This window comes from Typha latifolia, chromosome 11, assembly GCF_019914945.1.
Source record: "Typha latifolia isolate L0001 chromosome 11, TyphaL0001v2, whole genome shotgun sequence".
Taxonomy (NCBI): Eukaryota; Viridiplantae; Streptophyta; class Magnoliopsida; order Poales; family Typhaceae; genus Typha; species Typha latifolia.
In genome coordinates this window covers 5,911,597-5,930,006 of record NC_133096.1, presented here as the reverse complement: position 1 = coordinate 5,930,006, position 18,410 = coordinate 5,911,597, and the positions used below count along the sequence as shown (strand labels likewise).

At 35.1% G+C, this 18,410-nt stretch overlaps 1 protein-coding gene across 2 annotated transcripts; it reads left to right on the top strand.

Moving 5' to 3' along the window:
* The first annotated feature begins 4,750 nt into the window (after positions 1-4,750).
* Positions 4,751-15,951, top strand: LOC140797213 (regulator of G-protein signaling 1). Of its 2 annotated transcripts, none has more exons than XM_073150495.1 (11): positions 4,751-4,952; positions 6,218-6,338; positions 6,412-6,475; positions 6,562-6,646; positions 6,830-6,903; positions 7,840-8,031; positions 10,437-10,525; positions 14,873-15,111; positions 15,230-15,354; positions 15,529-15,650; positions 15,729-15,951. In XM_073150495.1, exons 1-11 carry the CDS (start codon positions 4,906-4,908, stop codon positions 15,918-15,920), a joined length of 1,350 nt encoding a protein of 449 aa, XP_073006596.1. In that variant the 5' UTR covers positions 4,751-4,905; the 3' UTR covers positions 15,921-15,951. The 2 variants fall into 2 exon arrangements, with proteins under 2 accessions (XP_073006596.1, XP_073006595.1); XM_073150494.1 differs by having other exon boundaries at positions 4,775-5,007.
* Positions 15,952-18,410: the final 2,459 nt, after the last annotated feature.

Here is an 18,410-nt window from a genome sequence, read left to right as displayed (position 1 = left end):
ATCAATAAAATGCTCTAAATCCATACTAATCAGTAGAAAATGCTCTAAATTTATAGGTAATTCTCGAAATATATAGGAAATGCTCTAAATTAGTAGGTAATCAATGTAGTCCATAAAATACAATGTAATATGCTAATAAATGCTGTAAATTCATAAATAAATATGTGAGCATACATGCTTATTAATATGATATATTTTTTTTAACTTGATGTCATCTCGGACTCAAATATATACTTGAGGAGTGTTTGATATAAGTTATAATACGGTAGATTTAGTTTACGCAACAATACCATGTAATTTTACTTATTATGTCATTAATTCATAGCAAAATACTATAAATCTATGTTAAAAATGAATGGATGAAGTAAAGAGTTGTCTGTGGACTTTTTACATGCCAACTCCATGAATTAATATATTTTTTATATGCGAAAAATGATATTGTTCACGTAATCTCTATATAATCAATGTAATCTATTAATTATTAATGAATTAAGTATAATTTTATCTTTTTTATGTAAGAGACTGTATTTATGTAATTCACATATAAGCAATATATTTTGCGGATTATTAGCGAATTGCATGAATATATATTTTTTTATAAGAGAAAAAGTCCATCGAGTACATCCTACAAAACACTCTTCACATAAATATTTGAGGATTTACCTTTTTAATCAGTAGATTGCATTATTTTTCTAAAAAATTAACTACGTAATAAGTGAAATTGCATAGTATTGACGTTGAATTTTAGTATTTCTTTTGGATTTTCTTCAACTTTTGGTGATACGACTTGGTCAGATTGGATCTAATTGCGACATTGAGTTCATTGGGATGAGTCTATTTATCTAGTTTGATTTTACTTGAGAAAATAAGACATTTCGCCGGGGGGCGTTCGAACGCCAGGGACCCACGTTCGAATAGGCCATGCGAACGTCTGGATGCGTTTACAAAAACAAAGAACGAGAATTGCCCATTCGAATGACCATGGGCCTGTTTGAACGCCTGCACGTGTTTGCAAAGACAGAAAACGATATTTACACACTACGACGAGAATTGTTGGTTTTTTAGAATTTTAATTTGGTTGTTTAGGTCCAAAGGGTGAGCCTCTATAAAAATATAGAGGAAACCCTAATCGGAGTTTATCTTATTATTGGATCGGCATTGTCACCCTTATCTCCCTCCTTTTTGCTCTAGCCATTGACGCCCTCTTCCATCTCTATAACAACCCAAGTAGGGTAAAAAAAAACAACTATTGCTTGCTGGGCACGACGCGACCGGCCACACTATGGCTAGCCTCGTGCCCAGCATGCCATGCATCCTGTGGCGCGGTGGGGGTGCCACGCACCTCCACCGAGCCACTCTTCTCCACGCCGAGGCGACGCATAGAGGTGGGACCTGGCCACTCCGCCACCAGCCACTCCGCCGCCGCCGCATGACCCGCTCTTCCTCTCTCTAATAGTCTCTCTTTCTCTCTCTTCCCCGCATTTTCTCTCTCTCTCTCTCTCTAGCTCTCTCTCTCCCTCTAGTCCGCAAACAGTTATCAACCACCAGGAAGAGCCGCTATTGGCCTTCTATCCGCCGGTGAGTCTCTCTCTCTCTCGCACTTCCTCTTTGTCAGTTGTCGTTCGAGACGCCAAAAGTTTGCCCCTCCCCTGTGGCCCAACCCTCTTCCCAGCTTTCTTTTTCTTCTTCTTTTTCTTCTTTTTCTTCTTCTTCTTCTCCTCCTCCTCCTTCCCTTCTTTCCTCCTCTCGATTTGCATCCTACAAGTGGTGCTGGGCTCGGCCCAGCACCCTAGCAGTGCATGGTGCTGGGCTGAGCCCAACACTATGTATATTATATATATATATGCATATTATTGATTTCTAATTATATTTTATTATGTTATAAATTATTCAATTACTTTAGTTAATTTAATATATTTAATTTATATGAATTAAATATAATTATATAATAGTTAGTAAATAATTCTAATTATATCATGTTTAGCAAAATACCTGCAATATAAATTACTATTTTAATCCTAGGTAGGTAATAATAATTATTAGGGTTATGTACATATATTCTTACGTAATTATTTGCAGTAACTTAATTCTTATTTTCTTAATTATTAAGGAGAATAATAGGCAGATAATTATGTTTTAAATACTCTATTAAATAATATAATTATGGTTAATAAATAACAAACAAATATAGAAATAAAGAGTGCATAATTACAACAAGAAACTATCTTTTTGCCAGGTTAATTTTAATTAATAGAAAGACTAACATTATTTATTATAAATAATTTCAGATCCCGACCCCCCTATTCAAGACCCCGTGGATTTAGCTATCAAGGCTTGAACGAGTGGTAGTTTGGTACTTGTAGTGGGGTGAGTAGTCTTATCTCTTAAACGCCTTTCTCAAATTAGGTTATAGTATATATTATGTACATGCATGTTTTGGCCTCCAGAATAATTATATGACTTTATCTAGAGATGATTATAGTCGAGCATATTTTTATCATGCATAAAATTATGTTGATTTTGGATATAAGTATGATGATGATAAATAGAGTAATTAGAGATGATTATACTGTTATGACTTTGTGTCGGAGTGATTTCTAGTATGAGTGTGCATATGATAGATTAGCAAGAGTATGCATGTGTTAGATATATGGTTGGAGTCTATATTGCATTATTTTTCTCTTGATTTCTATTCCACCTAAATTCATGTTATGCATTGACTCGTTATCGTACTGAATATATACATGTGATCTGGCATTTAGAAGAAAGGCATGAAATGTGATTAATAGGATAGTTGATAGAAAGCGGGAGGATACCCGAGTAGGCGCCAGGATTAGGGATGCCTAGAGTGATGATTATGGTCGCTGATATGCGATATCTCATGGCTCATCTCTGAGGTCAGTTGAGTCTGTACGCATAAACAATCGGATATATGTCGTTCGCTAGGGCATATGTGGCGAGTTATCCTCATGAGGTTTCTATCAACTATGTGGGTGTCCGGTTTGGATGGATGTTTATACCCTAGCAGGTGGCGGGGGGTATGATTATATTTGAGATACTCTTATGGGTCGCGGAGTATGCTCTAAGCCTTCGGACATGATGTTGAGATCGGGTACCGGATGTTGACTATGCATAGTGGTCTAGTATGATGATATTATATCGAGATGTCGGTGATGATTGTGATGTTGAGAAATGTATATGATTTCATTATCATTTGATTACCTAATTATCGAGTGATCAATATGCATAATATATGGTTGCATTTGATATCATAGTATGGTCATGGTTGACATGCATCATATGTCATATTTGAGAGAGAGTTGTGATGATAATATAATATGAAAATCTGTTTACTCATTATCGAGGATTATATACTTTTATCAGTTATAACATATTATCTACTTTTCATTTATATATTATTGAGGATATATTCATATACTCATTCATAACATGATGCTATTTCTGATTTATATTATTCAGTATTGATTTATTCTCTTGTCTGGCTTCACTAATTCGGGGTAAGGTCTATTCACTAAGCTTTTAGCTCATGACTCTTTATTTTCTCCTTTCCAAAAGCTCAGGTGAACGAGAGAAGCAGGATACTCCCTTAGAGGTCTTGTCGGTGAGTGAGGAGTAGAATGTGGATTGTGTTATATGCCAGATGAGTTATCTTATTTGATGTATTTGTAGACATCCTCCAAAGTGTGTTTGTATCCTTGTCTTATATTTTAGCAGGTGACTATGTACTTGAATAATTATGTATATACCACCGTTGTGTATATGTAGTTGTGAAAAGCCCTTGATGATGTGTTGTGGCTTGTGCGAGGCTCAAGTAGGGTAATTTGTATACTGTTGACAGTTAGACTTGAGTTATTCTTAGTTAGATGTTGTGAATAAAATTATGATGTTGCTACAGATTTATTTGATTGTCAGTAACAAACCAAATAGTCAAGTGCTACGCACGTGCCGTGTGGGCTCGTGCCATGCACGTGTTTAGGGTTTGGGTGTTACAATCTCCCTTCTTCCACTGCCGAAGTCCTTGGTCCGCCTCCTTTAATTCCTAATCCTCCTCTAATGCAGTAACTTCTCCCCCTTCACTCTAAAAGAATTTTTCTAGCACTTATCTAGCTATTAAAGGGTTAACAAGCTAGGGTTTATCCAACCTTCGATCACTATTCGGTCGATATCCTAAGATCTAGCCATCTAAATTTTGAGATCTTAGATCTGTTGAAAAACTCTCTTCATGGCGACAACATATCCAAAATTAAGCAAGATCCAAACGGTCCAAAACCGTTACGAATTGAATCAAACCGATTCGTAACATTTAGATACACCAAATGACATCAAATAAAAATAAAAATCACAGCAGTAGACATATGATCTTGGACATAATTTATGAAGACGACAATGATAAATTTATTTAGATAGAATTATAGTAGGAGAAAGATGAGAAATAAGATTATTTAATTTGTTAGGTTTAAAGATATACTGTGTTATCTCAAAGAATTATTTTTTTCTTTTGAAAAGAAGATAAACTAACATTAAATAAAGAAACAGACCTCTATTTAAAAATAAAATAAAATAAAATAAAGCAATTGAGTGATTTTGCAAAAATAGAGTAAATTTACAAATTGGAAAATCACTTTTTTCTCTTTTTTGCAAAACGCTCAAGCCGTTGAGAGAGAAATTATCTTCGTCTCGTGCCGGTGGGCCCCGCAAAGTCAAATACCATCGCACTCATCACGAAGACGAGCAAGCTTTTGAGAGAGAGGAGAGAGAGAGAGAGAGAGAGAGAGAGAGAGAGAGAGATGAAGAGAGAAACCTCGTGAAACCTGAGCAACAAAAAGAAAAAAAAATATTTTTCCTCTATGAATCCTCTCCCACTCTGTTTACTTCCATCTCTAGATGCGCTCTCGGAAGGGCGACACCAATGGCGAGCTGCGCCGTCACAGGTGGTTGCGTCAGCGACTACATCGCCATCGCCATTTGTTTCATATCCCTCGTCCTGTAATTTAATCGCATTTCATCGCTTCTCTTCTTCACGTCTAAATGTTCGTTTGGGTTCTTTTGATCTTGCTGTTGTTGTTGCTCGGTCGATGCCTGGAGCATGAGATCGATGACTCTTTTGCTTCTTTCAGCGTGGAAATTTTGAATATTTCTCGATTTTCACATGGAATGTGGGATAAAAAAAGAGAATTTTCTGTGGATTGACGTTTGTATCTGTGAATGTAGTTATGGTTTTAAGTAGTTTTTATTGTTGTTCTAGTGGGTTGAGGAGGGATCTGTATTTGACTGGTCCTTTTTCTTAATTTTCTTTCGGCGTTGTGGTTTAGGCGAAAGACACATTGATTGGTAGCTTAAAACCTGGTTGTTTTCACCATTTAAATGAACAATTGGGTAAGTGTGAAGTAGAATACATTGATCTTGTTCGAAGGCAATCATTTGATATCTTTTTCTTCCATAATTTGGAAGACAGATACTTAATATTTGTTGTTGTGTCTATCCATTATGAGAGGAGGAACAGGAATACAAAATCACATGTTAGTCGGTTTTTTACCTTTTATCTGTGGTAGCTAAAATATTTAATCACTAGACAGTTGAAGTAAACTTTATCGCTCTGAAGTTTTGTTGCATTCATTACCTGATTTAGTCAGACTATTTGAGTGAACTGACACTAGAATGCAAAATTAAAGCAGAATTTTGTATTGTTTAGTACAAACAAGGCAATGTTTATTTCTCATTAGTACTTTTGACATTAATAATTCACCTGATGTAGTGCATTTAGTAACATTCGCATGCTAACTAGGAACAACATTACAGTCAAACACCAACAGAATACTGTGCTTGGCGAGCATATGACAGAAATATTTGCCCCCTTCAACTATGCAAGGTCCCGCCAATATTCTATTCTAGACATATACATGCTCTAGTTTTCTGTGTAATTGATGCCATAAGTGCTAAACCATTGTTTTCACTACTTGGATCTTACTTTATGGATCCTCATTCACCACTATTTGCTATCTATATCTAGTACTATCTTTGCAGTTCATAGTGTTAAAGATAGAAGGGTATGTGTTCAATTGCAACCCGTAATGCTATTACATATCTTAACTTGCAATTCATGAAAGGACTTTTCCAGAATGCTTTTCTGTATTTCCATACCGCGAACTTGTACAATTTTACCTGACTAATATTATTTGTTCCTTTTCTTTTTCAGGCTTCTTGCTCGAGCACTTCTGCCCTTTCTAGTTCAGAAGGGTCCAAACAAGCAAACTTCTGTTGTTTGGCTTGTAATAATTCAGATTATCGGTAGCCTAAACTTAATATTGTCTCTAGTGGTATGTAAATCATATTGACTTCAATCTTTTTCACTTTCTTTTATAGTTAAAAACATATCTTACTTGGGTACAGATATCAGTAAATTTTCTGAAATTGCGTAGGAGAGATCCTTGGAAATCATGCTACATTTGGGCAGGTTCTCTTCCACTTTACAATTTGGTTTGGCATTAGCAAGTCTCTCTTCTTTTAATTATGTCTGAATTTGCTGAACTTAACTTGCAGTCTGGGCTGAAGGTCCATTAGGGTTTGGTTTGTTAATGAGCTGTCGCATAGTACAGGCCTTCCAGCTATATCATGTGTTTGTCAAGTAAGTTCCAAGCTTTCTTTATTAGGTAGAATAGGAAGAGATACTTTTGATTTTTAGCATTTCTGCACTACCTATAAAAGGTACATTACATACACTTATGTAAATAAAATTTATCTTGCAGAAAGACACTACATATTCATAATTCATCTATTGCTGACCTTTTTCCTATCTGTATGTCTATAGGCGGCGACTGCCTCCAGTCAGACCATTCCTCTTACTTATATTGATTCTACTACCATGGATTGGTGGAGCTGCATGTAAGAGAACTTGCTTCGAAATCCCTCTTGCTATTACAAAACATTTATGGTTAATTTGACTTTGTGTGCACCTAAGTGGTTCATGTTTATGATTCCTTATTTATTTACCTAAACATGCAGTTATCTCATCTACTACCACCTTTACTCATAAAGGAGGGAGAAATGGATCCGATCTTGAAATCTAGATGCACATGTGAGCTTAGGTGGATTTATAATAAAACCATGTAGGCTGCATGCACTACAGATAGATATTTGCAAACTTTCTCAACTGCTAAAGAACATCAATAAGAAGGGTAACATAAAAAAAGAGTACCCACCTAGATATTAGGTATTAGGTGGTCCCCAACGTGGTAGGTAAGTATTACTTTCATTTGGAAAGTTTCCCACAGTGATCTAATATCTTTCAAGAAAATAATGTGAGAATCACGATGAAGAAATAAGGAAAACAATTAGGAATTTATTTATTGCAGGCAAGATTAAGACTGATAGAAATATTAGCCATGCTACTATACATCATATGACGTTACTCAAAGCCTCCTGCATTAGATGCCTTTGCACCATAAATTTTTACAGAACCACCACAATTGGACTGGAATGGCAACAACCTATAAAGTCTAGAATGCACATGGGCTGAGCTAGCTGCAAATATATATTCAATTGTATCTGCTTTATTACAATTGCTTTAATGTCTGACAGAGAACTGGACTAATTGACTTAATAGAAAGTATCAAAATTATATTTTTCAGATAGCATAATCGGAATGATTTGATAATTTGTATGTACTGAAACCCAATTTTTTATTCTTGGTTTCATTATATAATTTTCGACTCTGGATTTTCTTTTTCTTCATGGATGCTGCTACAGGAACTCTAATAGTACCAACACTTGTATGAAGTACCCTATTGACTCATCAAAATCTGACACATGATCTTGCAGTTCTCCATATAAACAAACCTTTAAATCACCGGTGCCATATGAGGAGTCAATGGGTCATACCAGTTGTGTGTATTCATGGGCTATATATTGCTGCATTAACTGGTATTACAAATGCTGTTCGGCATATCGAGTTCAGGTTCCATGAATTCAAGGACCTATTACAGGGAATAATCGTCTCATCCATTGTAGTAGGTATGTTCTGATCCATCATCATGCTTGGTTGAACAGTGGCAACATATATTTAACGCATTGAATAAGCCACTTAACATGTTGTTGGATAGAGTATCATTGAAGAATTTTTCTAGCTAATGGCACATAAAAATGGTATTCATTTTTTTTTTACTGTATTTACAAGTGCTCATTATTGTCCTAGTGCAGGTGGATAACTTGGGGACAGATGAGTGAATTCCCAACGTAAGAATTATACTAATGGTTGAAATTTACTTCTAATTCCCTTTGATTATGGACAAAGAAGGTCAACATATTCAAACTGGGGTCTTGCAAAGTATGTCATTTTTTGATGGTGCTATTGCAAGCTATAAAATGTAGATTGGATCATGATGACATGTTTTTTTAAAGTGGAAAATAGGAGCCAAGTATATGATACGATCTTCCCCGAATTGAATTTGATCAATCTCGTTATCAAATTTGTGCAAGATCTTGCACGGAACTTTCGAAGGAGATTCCTGAAGATATAATCGTTGCATCAACGTGAAATTTTGATAGGTCATAACCTTGGAAAAGAGCTTTTTAACAAATCTATTTTCGGGTGATTCGAACGGCGGGATCTGAAGATATCTTCGGATAAGTAGGCGAACGTTGGGGAGTCCGATCTGCTAGATTCAGATCAGAACATGATTTTGGATCCGTGGATAGGGGCACATGATCCTAGGTGGAATATGGAGGTGGTAGACTGGCGGTAAAGGGTGACACTAGTAAGGAAGGTGGTCGGGGAAGATTATGGATAGTGGAAAGGGTTAGGGCAAAGGTAGAAAATGATTTGAAGAAGAGGGAGGAATGGGCCACCCCTAAGGCTCTATGGTGAGTGGCCGGTCGAGGGAGGCTAGAGGTGGCGGCACCGTGGTGGTGGTTGCTGCCATGAAAGGAGGGAACGAGAGGGAAGGAGAGGAAGAAGATTAGGGTAAGAAACTTAGTTCATTGATTATTGCCTTTTTGGTTGCCATCCACACCTTAAGAGGCTAACCAAACAAGCTAAAAATAACAATTATTAACCCTAGAAATAGTGAATTTTTGCCGATCGCGTTCGAACGGGTTCAACCATGTTCGAACGCACAAATTGCATTCTCTATCGATGTGAACGCCTGCAGGCGTTCGCAAGTGTGTTCTTATGCACCCCCTCTTGCGTTCGAACGTAACATACAAAATTCTAATTTTTTTTTGAATTAAATAACTAGTACAATAAGAAAAATGTACCCATGCACGAGATGACTCGGAGCGGCGTTGACATGGTTGTTGAGAGATAGAAAGGGGGAGAATAAAAGGGGGTGGGGGGAGAGGAGTTAGTTAATAGCTTAACGAGTTTGTATCTCCAACGTATCCAACTATATCCTCTCTATATCCAAAAATAAAATTAATTATTTTAATTCAAAATACTCTGGAAACGTACCGGATATGTATTCGAGCCGTATCTGGTCTATTATCTATATCTGATACGTATCAGATACAAATACTTCCCCTATTTTGGGGTATCCATGCTAAATAGGACAGCATTAACTTATCTGAACCTGGGCAGGCTAATTTTCTATTTGGTCTGACTTCTGAGTAAAAATGTGCACTCTAAAATCTAAAATTTATGGAAAAACAGTTTGATGGTATATGGTTTGCCTATCAAAATTTGAGATTAAATGTATTCTGCCATTGATTTTAGTTCTAAATAATATAATCATCAGATGGGGCGTTCTTCGGAATTTGCATTGTTTACTGGAGGTTGATAGGAAAGAATATTGTTGTAAGCACAATGCACAATTCTTCCTGCTTCTTTGTTTGCTACAATCCCTTTCTATTTCAGATAAATCTACAGAATGTTTTATAGTTCTTTTGCACCCCGCATACTTTCGACAGTAGGCCATGGAACTAGACGTGCTGGCTCTTTGTTTTTTTTGCTGACTAATCAAACTGCTAAGAGGATTGATGTAGAATACAATGTCATCTAGTTGGTAATCAGCTAAAATTTGATGTATCTAGGACAGGATGATATTCTTCTTCACATTACATCCATTGTGTTCATTCTAACCTTAAAAGTAAAATAATTATAACTTAGAAAAATGATTTTAAATGTTTACATGAATATGGGAACAACCATGATAGTTTGCTTGTACATGAATATAGGATTGATCTAGAACACAATACAATGTTGTATATTTGTAGATTTTGGTCCTCAGGACTTGAACTCTTTAGAGATGGATTGCCTTACTGTTGATTATATGAACTTGAGAACTCTTTCTTGATTTACGCATACTTACCATGTTTAAGTGCTATGTTGATCTTTCTCATGAATGGTTCATAGTTCATACATCATATAATGCAGTATTATCTGCCTCTAGTTCTGATGGTGCATTGCCTTCAATATTTCACAGGATTTTGGATTGGTGCATATGTTTTGAATGAAATCCATGAAGATATTCCTTGGGTTCAAGTTTGCTCTAGATTTTTACTATTAGTAACGGTATGAAATCTTTGCTGAACGGTTCTACTCCTTTTGCTCTTTTGACTTATTAAGCCAGCGATCAAGCATTAATCTCCTAAGAAAACTATTTTTCCATACCCTTACAAACTCTCATCGAATAGTATTAAGAGCAGGTTTGCTCTTTCATTCTCTTGATAATATGCTAAATCTTGATTCTTGCTCGATATACTTCATCTTGATCTTTGTTGATTTTTTGGCTTCTCCAATTATGGTAAGGCAGAGCAACCAGTCAATTGAGAAATCTTCGTTCATCAGGGTTAAACTTTAAGTGGCGTTCAAACATAGGTTACCAAAACCAATTTAGCCTATTCTCATTTTTTCTTAAAATTTGAATATGGTATCTCTAATTGGGTTTAGGGAAATTGGGTGTTTGTTTGTAGCTCACGGGTAGTGGTGTCATCATTTTCTTTGATAAGAATACCTTTTTGCATGTATGCAAATACTTACGTATAGTTAACGATGTTTGTTTGTAGGTATACAATGCTTACTCGTAAGTATGGAATATCTACAATTAGGGGCACAATGATTGCTTGAAGGCAATCTTGTTGGCATGCGATTAAGGTTGAAAGTGGATTGGATATGAGTCCAATAGTGCTCAACCTACATTTAGATCAATATTTTTTATTCGGATATGAATACGGATACGAATATTGGACAGATAGCAAAATTTAAGATTATATCACAATAAAACGAATATGAATATTTATTGGATATAAATCAGATTTTAAACAGATACTAATATAGATTAGATACAGATCAAATTTTAAAAGAATACGAATACAAATCATATACGAATTGGATCTCAATTGAATACAAATCGGATGTTACCCGAATACAAGTATAAACTAAATCTTCGAGAGTTCATCTATACTAGCAATTAAACACTTTGAGCTAGATTCTACATAATTTGTATATACATGCAATTAAATAGAAACTCTACTCATTCAACATTTTCAACTATATAATGTTATAATCCGATAATGGGAGATCGAGTTAGTCTAGTCAAGTCGAGTCTAGTTAGCCTAATTTGCTTATTATTTTCATTTTATATTAAAATGAATAATCAATATTTGGATCCTGATCTGCTAAGACTCTACTCTTATAAATAGAAGTAGTTTGAGATTTTTAGGTGTGGGATGATTATTGAGTTAAGTTATTTTATATTTGAGTTATTATCGTTTTATCGAAGTCGTAGAACATTTTACCTTTATAGGAGTAGATTTTAGCCACAGATACATTTAAATGACCCAAATCCTAGCCACCCTTTTCATCCACGAGCCACCGTATCTTACGGTAATCCACCATCATCTTTGGCTATCCACCACACTCCAACAGTTGTCATGACGTCGGATATTTATTGATTTGCCTTGTTCTGATCCTCCTTCACTTTTTTATTTTTAACTTTTCACTATGACTTTGAATTTATGTGAAACTATAGCTATTAGATCTTAACTTGTGGCACTACCACCACAAAAAATTTTATAATTTTCTTACGTCTAGATCAATCAAGATCTAGTTCGTAATATTAGTATCAGAGTGATTATTGTGTTAAGTTATTTTATATCTGAAGTATTATCATTTTATCGTAGCCGTAGATCGTCTTTATCTTTGTAGGAGTAAATCTTAACCCTAGATTCATTCAAAGCACCCAAATCCTAGCCACCCTCTTCATCCACGAGCTATCTTACCTTACCGCCATCCACCACCCTTCGACAACCGTCGTAATGTTAGATATTTACTGATTTACCCCGTTCCAATCTTCTTTCACTATTTTATTTTTAACTTTTCACTCTTGACTTCAGATTTACGTGAAACCAAAGCCATTAAATCTGTAACTCGTGAGGCTACCACCACAATAATTTCATCTGATTTGTAACATATATACCAACATTATGCCATATTTCTTATTTATCTACATTTACCGCATGAAATTATTTAAACAACCTAAAATACACATTCTTTCAATCTTCAAATAAGCTAAGAACAATTTCAAATAAGTTGTCTGCTGCTAGCCTAGTAGCTGCTGCTGTCAGTAGCAGCTAGAGAGAGAGGGAGAGAGAGAGAAAGAGGAAGAGAGAGTGAGGGAGAGAAAGGGAGAGAGAGAGGGAAAAAGGAAAAGAGAGTGAGGGAGAGGGAAAGATAAAAAAAAAGAGGGTATGAGAGAAAGAGAGGGAAAAAAGAAGAGAGAGTGAGGGAGAGGGAAAGATTAAAAAAAGGGGGTGAGAAAGAGAGAGAGAGAAAAAGATAGAAAAAAAAGAATGGGAGAGAATGGATATTTCAGACTAACAGTTAGAGAAATAGGAAAGAAGAGAGGGAGAAAAATAGATTTTTACTTTTTAGGCTTTATATGTGAGTAATTATTATTTCTTATTTTTACTTTTTTTAATAATATTTAGAATTTTATTTAATTAAAATAGTCCGATCCGATACAGGCAGTCGATACGGCTGATATGGCCGATACAGCCGATACATATCGTTTTTCCGGATGGCCGATCCCAATCCCAATACCGATTTTTGGAACCTTGGTTTTTACTAAATTATATATAGGATACAGGTAAAAGAATATCTAATATTTGTATCTGAATCTGAATGAATTGACTATAACCATATTTCGGATCCGAATGCAATTATTTTTAATAAAAATAGTGACTTATCTGTATCCAATTGCCGAGTTGAGCTTGATCTTGAAGTTTAGGCTCAAAATTAAATGCGAGCTGAGCTTGATCTCAACTGGCTCGATCAAGTCGGTTTGATATATTTATTTATTTAATATGAGTAATACGAACCATTAGATGTTTTGATCTAATGGCTCAGCTTCTCTCTCTTTATAATTGAATTAGGCTTTATTTCAAGCTTGCTCAGGCTAAAAAATGGCTTGAATTGATAAGGCTTGAAACTGCTAATTGAGTAGCTCGTTTAAGCTTGAGTTCGGCTCAAGTTCAAAATAGGCCTGAATTTAAATGATATCAATTCATTGTTGATTAAAGCCAGGCTCGATCAAGCTCAGCTTGGTGTTACACCCATATATCTAGGTCGAGTAGCAGGTCGGATTGGATTAAACCTAATATGTTTTTATCCCTACACGCAATGCTTGTTTGTAGGTACACAATGCATCTCTGTGGGTATGCAATGCCTGTTTGTAGGTATGTAACCTAAGTTTCTAGGTGTGAAATGACATGTCCTACCATTTGGTTTTATCATGAGTAAAATCTTAAGTTCATTTTGGACTAAACTCATTCCAAATGAGGAGAAAAAAACATATTAGCCCACATCCCGCACAATTTTAACCATGCTTTTGAAAGAATTGTTGTTTGGTTACAAAATCAGGTTAGTGAAATACTTATCTGTTCAAGGAGATGCATAATTCCATTCCAAACACAACCAAGTTTCAGCCAAAACCGATCGGTTGTGGCATAGGTCGTCTGAACTGGCCTCTTAATCAGAAATATTGTTGATTTCGACACTGTAGCCACCTCCATCAATCACTTCTGGTTGCTCTACCCTACTTATGCTTGTCGCTCTTCCACCTCTATTGAACCGTCATTGTTGGGATTTTGATGGGGATATGTAAGAGTTTTATTTTTTTATTGGTAGACTACATTGTGCCCCACACACTACATCCATCATGATGTTGCTTGACAGCCTACATATAGTGTGAACATTCCGGAGTAGTCATACAATCTGTAGTGGCTAAGGTGCTCCTTAACTAAACTATAGTTACTAAATCACATAGGAATTTTGATATCTAGATAATGATTGCATCCCAGTGGCTATTAGGCTATTTAATTAGTTAATTTCAAGACTAAGATGTATTTTTCATTTAGGGTAGGGTAGATTCAAGTAGGGCCATCTCAATTCTATGCCAGACTTGTGCGTGGAGTCTTTGCTATCAGTCCCGAGCCTATGCCTAGAATTTTTAGTGAGCTAAAGTCCATTTGGAGCCCCAGTTTGAGGCCGAGGTTGGTTAAATTTCCTCCAGAATTCTTAGTTAGATATAATCTATTTGGAGCCCCAGTTGGAGCCTGAAGTTGGGTTAAATTTCATCCAGCTGGTTACATAACTTCTGCTACCAAGTTTTGATTGAAATATAATGTTGACAGCCTGTAAAGCATGCTGATATTGACCAAACAGCTGCCTTGGTTTAATTTAACATGGCTTTCTTCTGGTCTTCATACTTTGCATTATGTATATTATTAGAATGGACAAAAGAAAATGCTTCCATAATTTCATATCTAGCTGCTTTTCATTTTGAGTGAATAATAGTATACTACAAAGTGTTACATTTACAACGTGGCATGTCAGTCTTTTTTTTTCCTTCTCATGCAGGCAAGTATTCTAGTGCTAGTTTTCTTTTCAAAGTCGGTTTCTCAACCGTTACATTCACAAATAAGCTTGAGGAAAAGGGAAACCTTGGAATTTATGACTATGGGCCAAGCATTGGGTATAGCAGAAAGCGGATTGTTTGTGCAGACTGAGAATGCAAGTGAAGTCAATCTAAATCAACCCCTGGACAAACTTCTGGTGCATAATAGATTCCGGCAGTCGTTCATGGCCTTTGCAGACAGGTCAGATCTTTTGTTCTTGTTGTAGTTCCATCTGCAACATCTGTTATATAAGACGTGTCTCATCAACACAATTCAAGTGGAAGCAACATAAATGATAAACCATTATTATCTTCAACAGTTGTCTAGCTGGAGAAGGTGTTCACTTCTATGAAGAAGTAACTGAGTTGAGCAAGATACCTGTCAATGATCCTGTAAAGAGAATCTACATGGCAAGACATATTATTGAAAAGTACATTGTAACTGGTATGTTGTTTTCAGTTATTACCTATTCTTTTCATTGAAACCAATTATTTTCTATTTCTTTCTTTCCTCGGACTGAGCCCGACAACTTTTCTGTAGAAGGTGTTAGGAGATTCTTATGCAAGTATCTGACATCCAGAGCTAAATCTTGGATTTTTCTTTTCATCCATCATCCAGGTGCAGAAATGGAGCTAAACATTTCTCATAGGACACGTCAAGATATACTTGGCACACTTGATCTATCTCACCCGGATCTCTTCAATCATGCAATGTATGAGGTGATGCAGCTCATGAAGACGGTATGCATTTTCCTTACAAAATATCTACTAATGCCAAATAAATTATAAGAACTATTCCTAACCCATTATTTTGAATAGAACTTGGTGAAAGACTACTGGTCATCCATGCACTTTACGAAATTCAAAGAGGAAAACCTCAAACAATCTGATATCTCAGAACCCACAGGGTGGGAATACTCTCCAAGATTAAGTAGCGTTCGATGTATTGATGATCCCTTTAGCCAAGAACATCTGAGCAAATGTAACTCTGATCGAAAATTTAGTGTTTAATCAATGGAATCACAGAATTTTTTTATTATTATTCTTTGAATTTCCCCAGTTTTATGATCTTGATAACAGTCCTTTCGTCATGGTAGGCATTCTTCTACAAGATCTAGTTATACATTTCAATGTAGTACAGAGCTAAATAAAAGCTTCCAAACTTGAACCTAAATACAAGAGTGAATATTTTAATCCTTATGCGTTTCGGCTTTGTTTTCAAAATTTGAAAGTAAAAAGTATATGAAAAATTAACATATCTCTGTTATTTTCAGTTTCTCGAATTGCACCCTCTTGTGAGTTTTTGACTATTTTAAGTCCGTCGGTAATATTTTTTTACGCATCTAATTCACTTCGAAAGCTTAAAAACAAAATTTTGTGTGCTTTATGAAGTCAAGCTCATGAAAGTCACTTTTTTAATCAACAATTTGTATAAAAATTTAAAACCCGCTGATAAAATTACCAAGTACTAAGGAAGAATAACATAAGTCAATGAACAGGAGAGCAACTTAAATGGAAATTTCTCTTGTAAGATTTGATAATTTTTTAGCGGTTTTTAAAATTTTATATAAGTTGTTGATCCGGAAAGTGACATATATCTGAAAGTCGCTGTCTAGGTCAAGCGATTGTACTGATGTGATAAAACACATTATGTTGTTTACAACTACCCCCTGGTTCCATTTATATCATAGAGATCCATATTGTTGCAACTTTCTAGATCTGGGCCATGTAATGTCATATATTCATAAGATCCCTTTGTTGGTAATTTTATATATTTGACATGAAGTAAGGCCCACATATTATTAATAATGGTTTAACGGTGGAATTAATTTAGGTCAAAGAGTACTTTATTATCATATATTCATTTAATCAAATCTATGAAAAGAATTGAATAAAAAATGGCATCATAGTAATAAAAAAATTTTAAAAAAAGTTTAGTACCATATTAGATATTTAAGAAATATAGTATGGTATATAAATAACAAATTTCTTATGGGCTTTGGGCCCCAAAAGGAATACCTATTTTGTGGGTAAAAGTTACTATGCAATTTAACTCACAATGGTGCATCTCTTCACTTTGTAACTATTCTGTAATCTGTAAAAGTTACTATTATATAATCTGTAAGTTTATTTAATTAATTAATTTATTTTTGATCGGATTTTTTGTCTCTTTGGAATCAGATTGTTACCGCCAACAACCTTTAGTTTTGTGGGTATGCATAGGAATAAGATTGATCAAAAGCTCAGCAATTAACTCTTCCTACAAGTTTTGAATTTGTTCTAAACTCCAAACCCTAAAACCATAGCTCAAAAGTTCTTGATATATTCTTTTTTGTATATCATTGTGTTTACTTTTACCTTCATTATAATTAGACTAGGTATGAGAGTTTTTGACCAAACTAGTTCTCCTAAACTTTATCTTGTGTGTCTAGTACTATTTAAAATTTAAATATAAGATCATATCAGTTAAAAAATTATTTATAGGACAAAAATTTTAAATATAAGTCGCTGATTTAGTTAATGAATTATCTACAAATTTTAAATTTACTAAGTAAATTGTTGAGTATGGGAAAGATAATTTTTATATAAGTTGCTTTTCTATTTAGCTGGCTTCAAATATAAATCACATAGGTGCTTTACATGAAAATATCTTCTCTCATATTTGACCATTTTCTTAGTTAAAAATTTGATATTAGTTTTTTTAAACTTAATTAATCTCGTATTTAATTTTTTTTTTGGGAAACTTAAAAATAGTCAAAAACTTAGTTATGGTTGCACTTGTTTAAGAAAATTGATGACATGATAAAGACGTATTTATGGGTCAGTAACTGTCATGGCCCAATAGAAACTGAAGATGACTTTGGGGAAGATGAACTATTTTCACTTCAGTCCTGTTTTATTTTTATTTTCATTTGAGTCCTTAATTTCCATGTGATTAGCACGTGAGAAGTTGTTAGACGTCGCTGTCCGCTCGTGGCAGTTGGTTAGGGGAGAGAGAGAGAGCTGGGGTGAGAGTATAAATACAACTCTGTATTAAACTGAGAAGGGGAATAAGTAATGAAATAGCTCTCTATTTTAGCGGGGAAGACGACCAATTTAGTGGAATTGGTGTCTCCTTTACTCTCCTCCTTACTTTGGATGCATTTGTAATTTGTGGATTTGTTATGGTTAGTAATTTCGTACCTGACCTTAACAATTGGTATCAGAGCAGTCTGATTTGGGGGTTTTGAGGTCAATCTCACTGAAACAGCTTCAGCAATGGCGGAATCGACAAGGCTTGCTGTTGTGTCCGATCTATCTAAAAGTAACGCAGCCAAGATACATGAGATCACTGAGCAACTTAGAAATCAGTCATTAGATACCTCATCTAAGCTGGATGCAATACAAGCTTCTATGCAAGCTTCCATGGATAACTTTCAAAACCAAATAGGGTCACAGATGGAGTCAATGTTCAGAAGTTTTGCTGATAGGTTTAATCAACCCAAGCAAGCTGATAGTAAG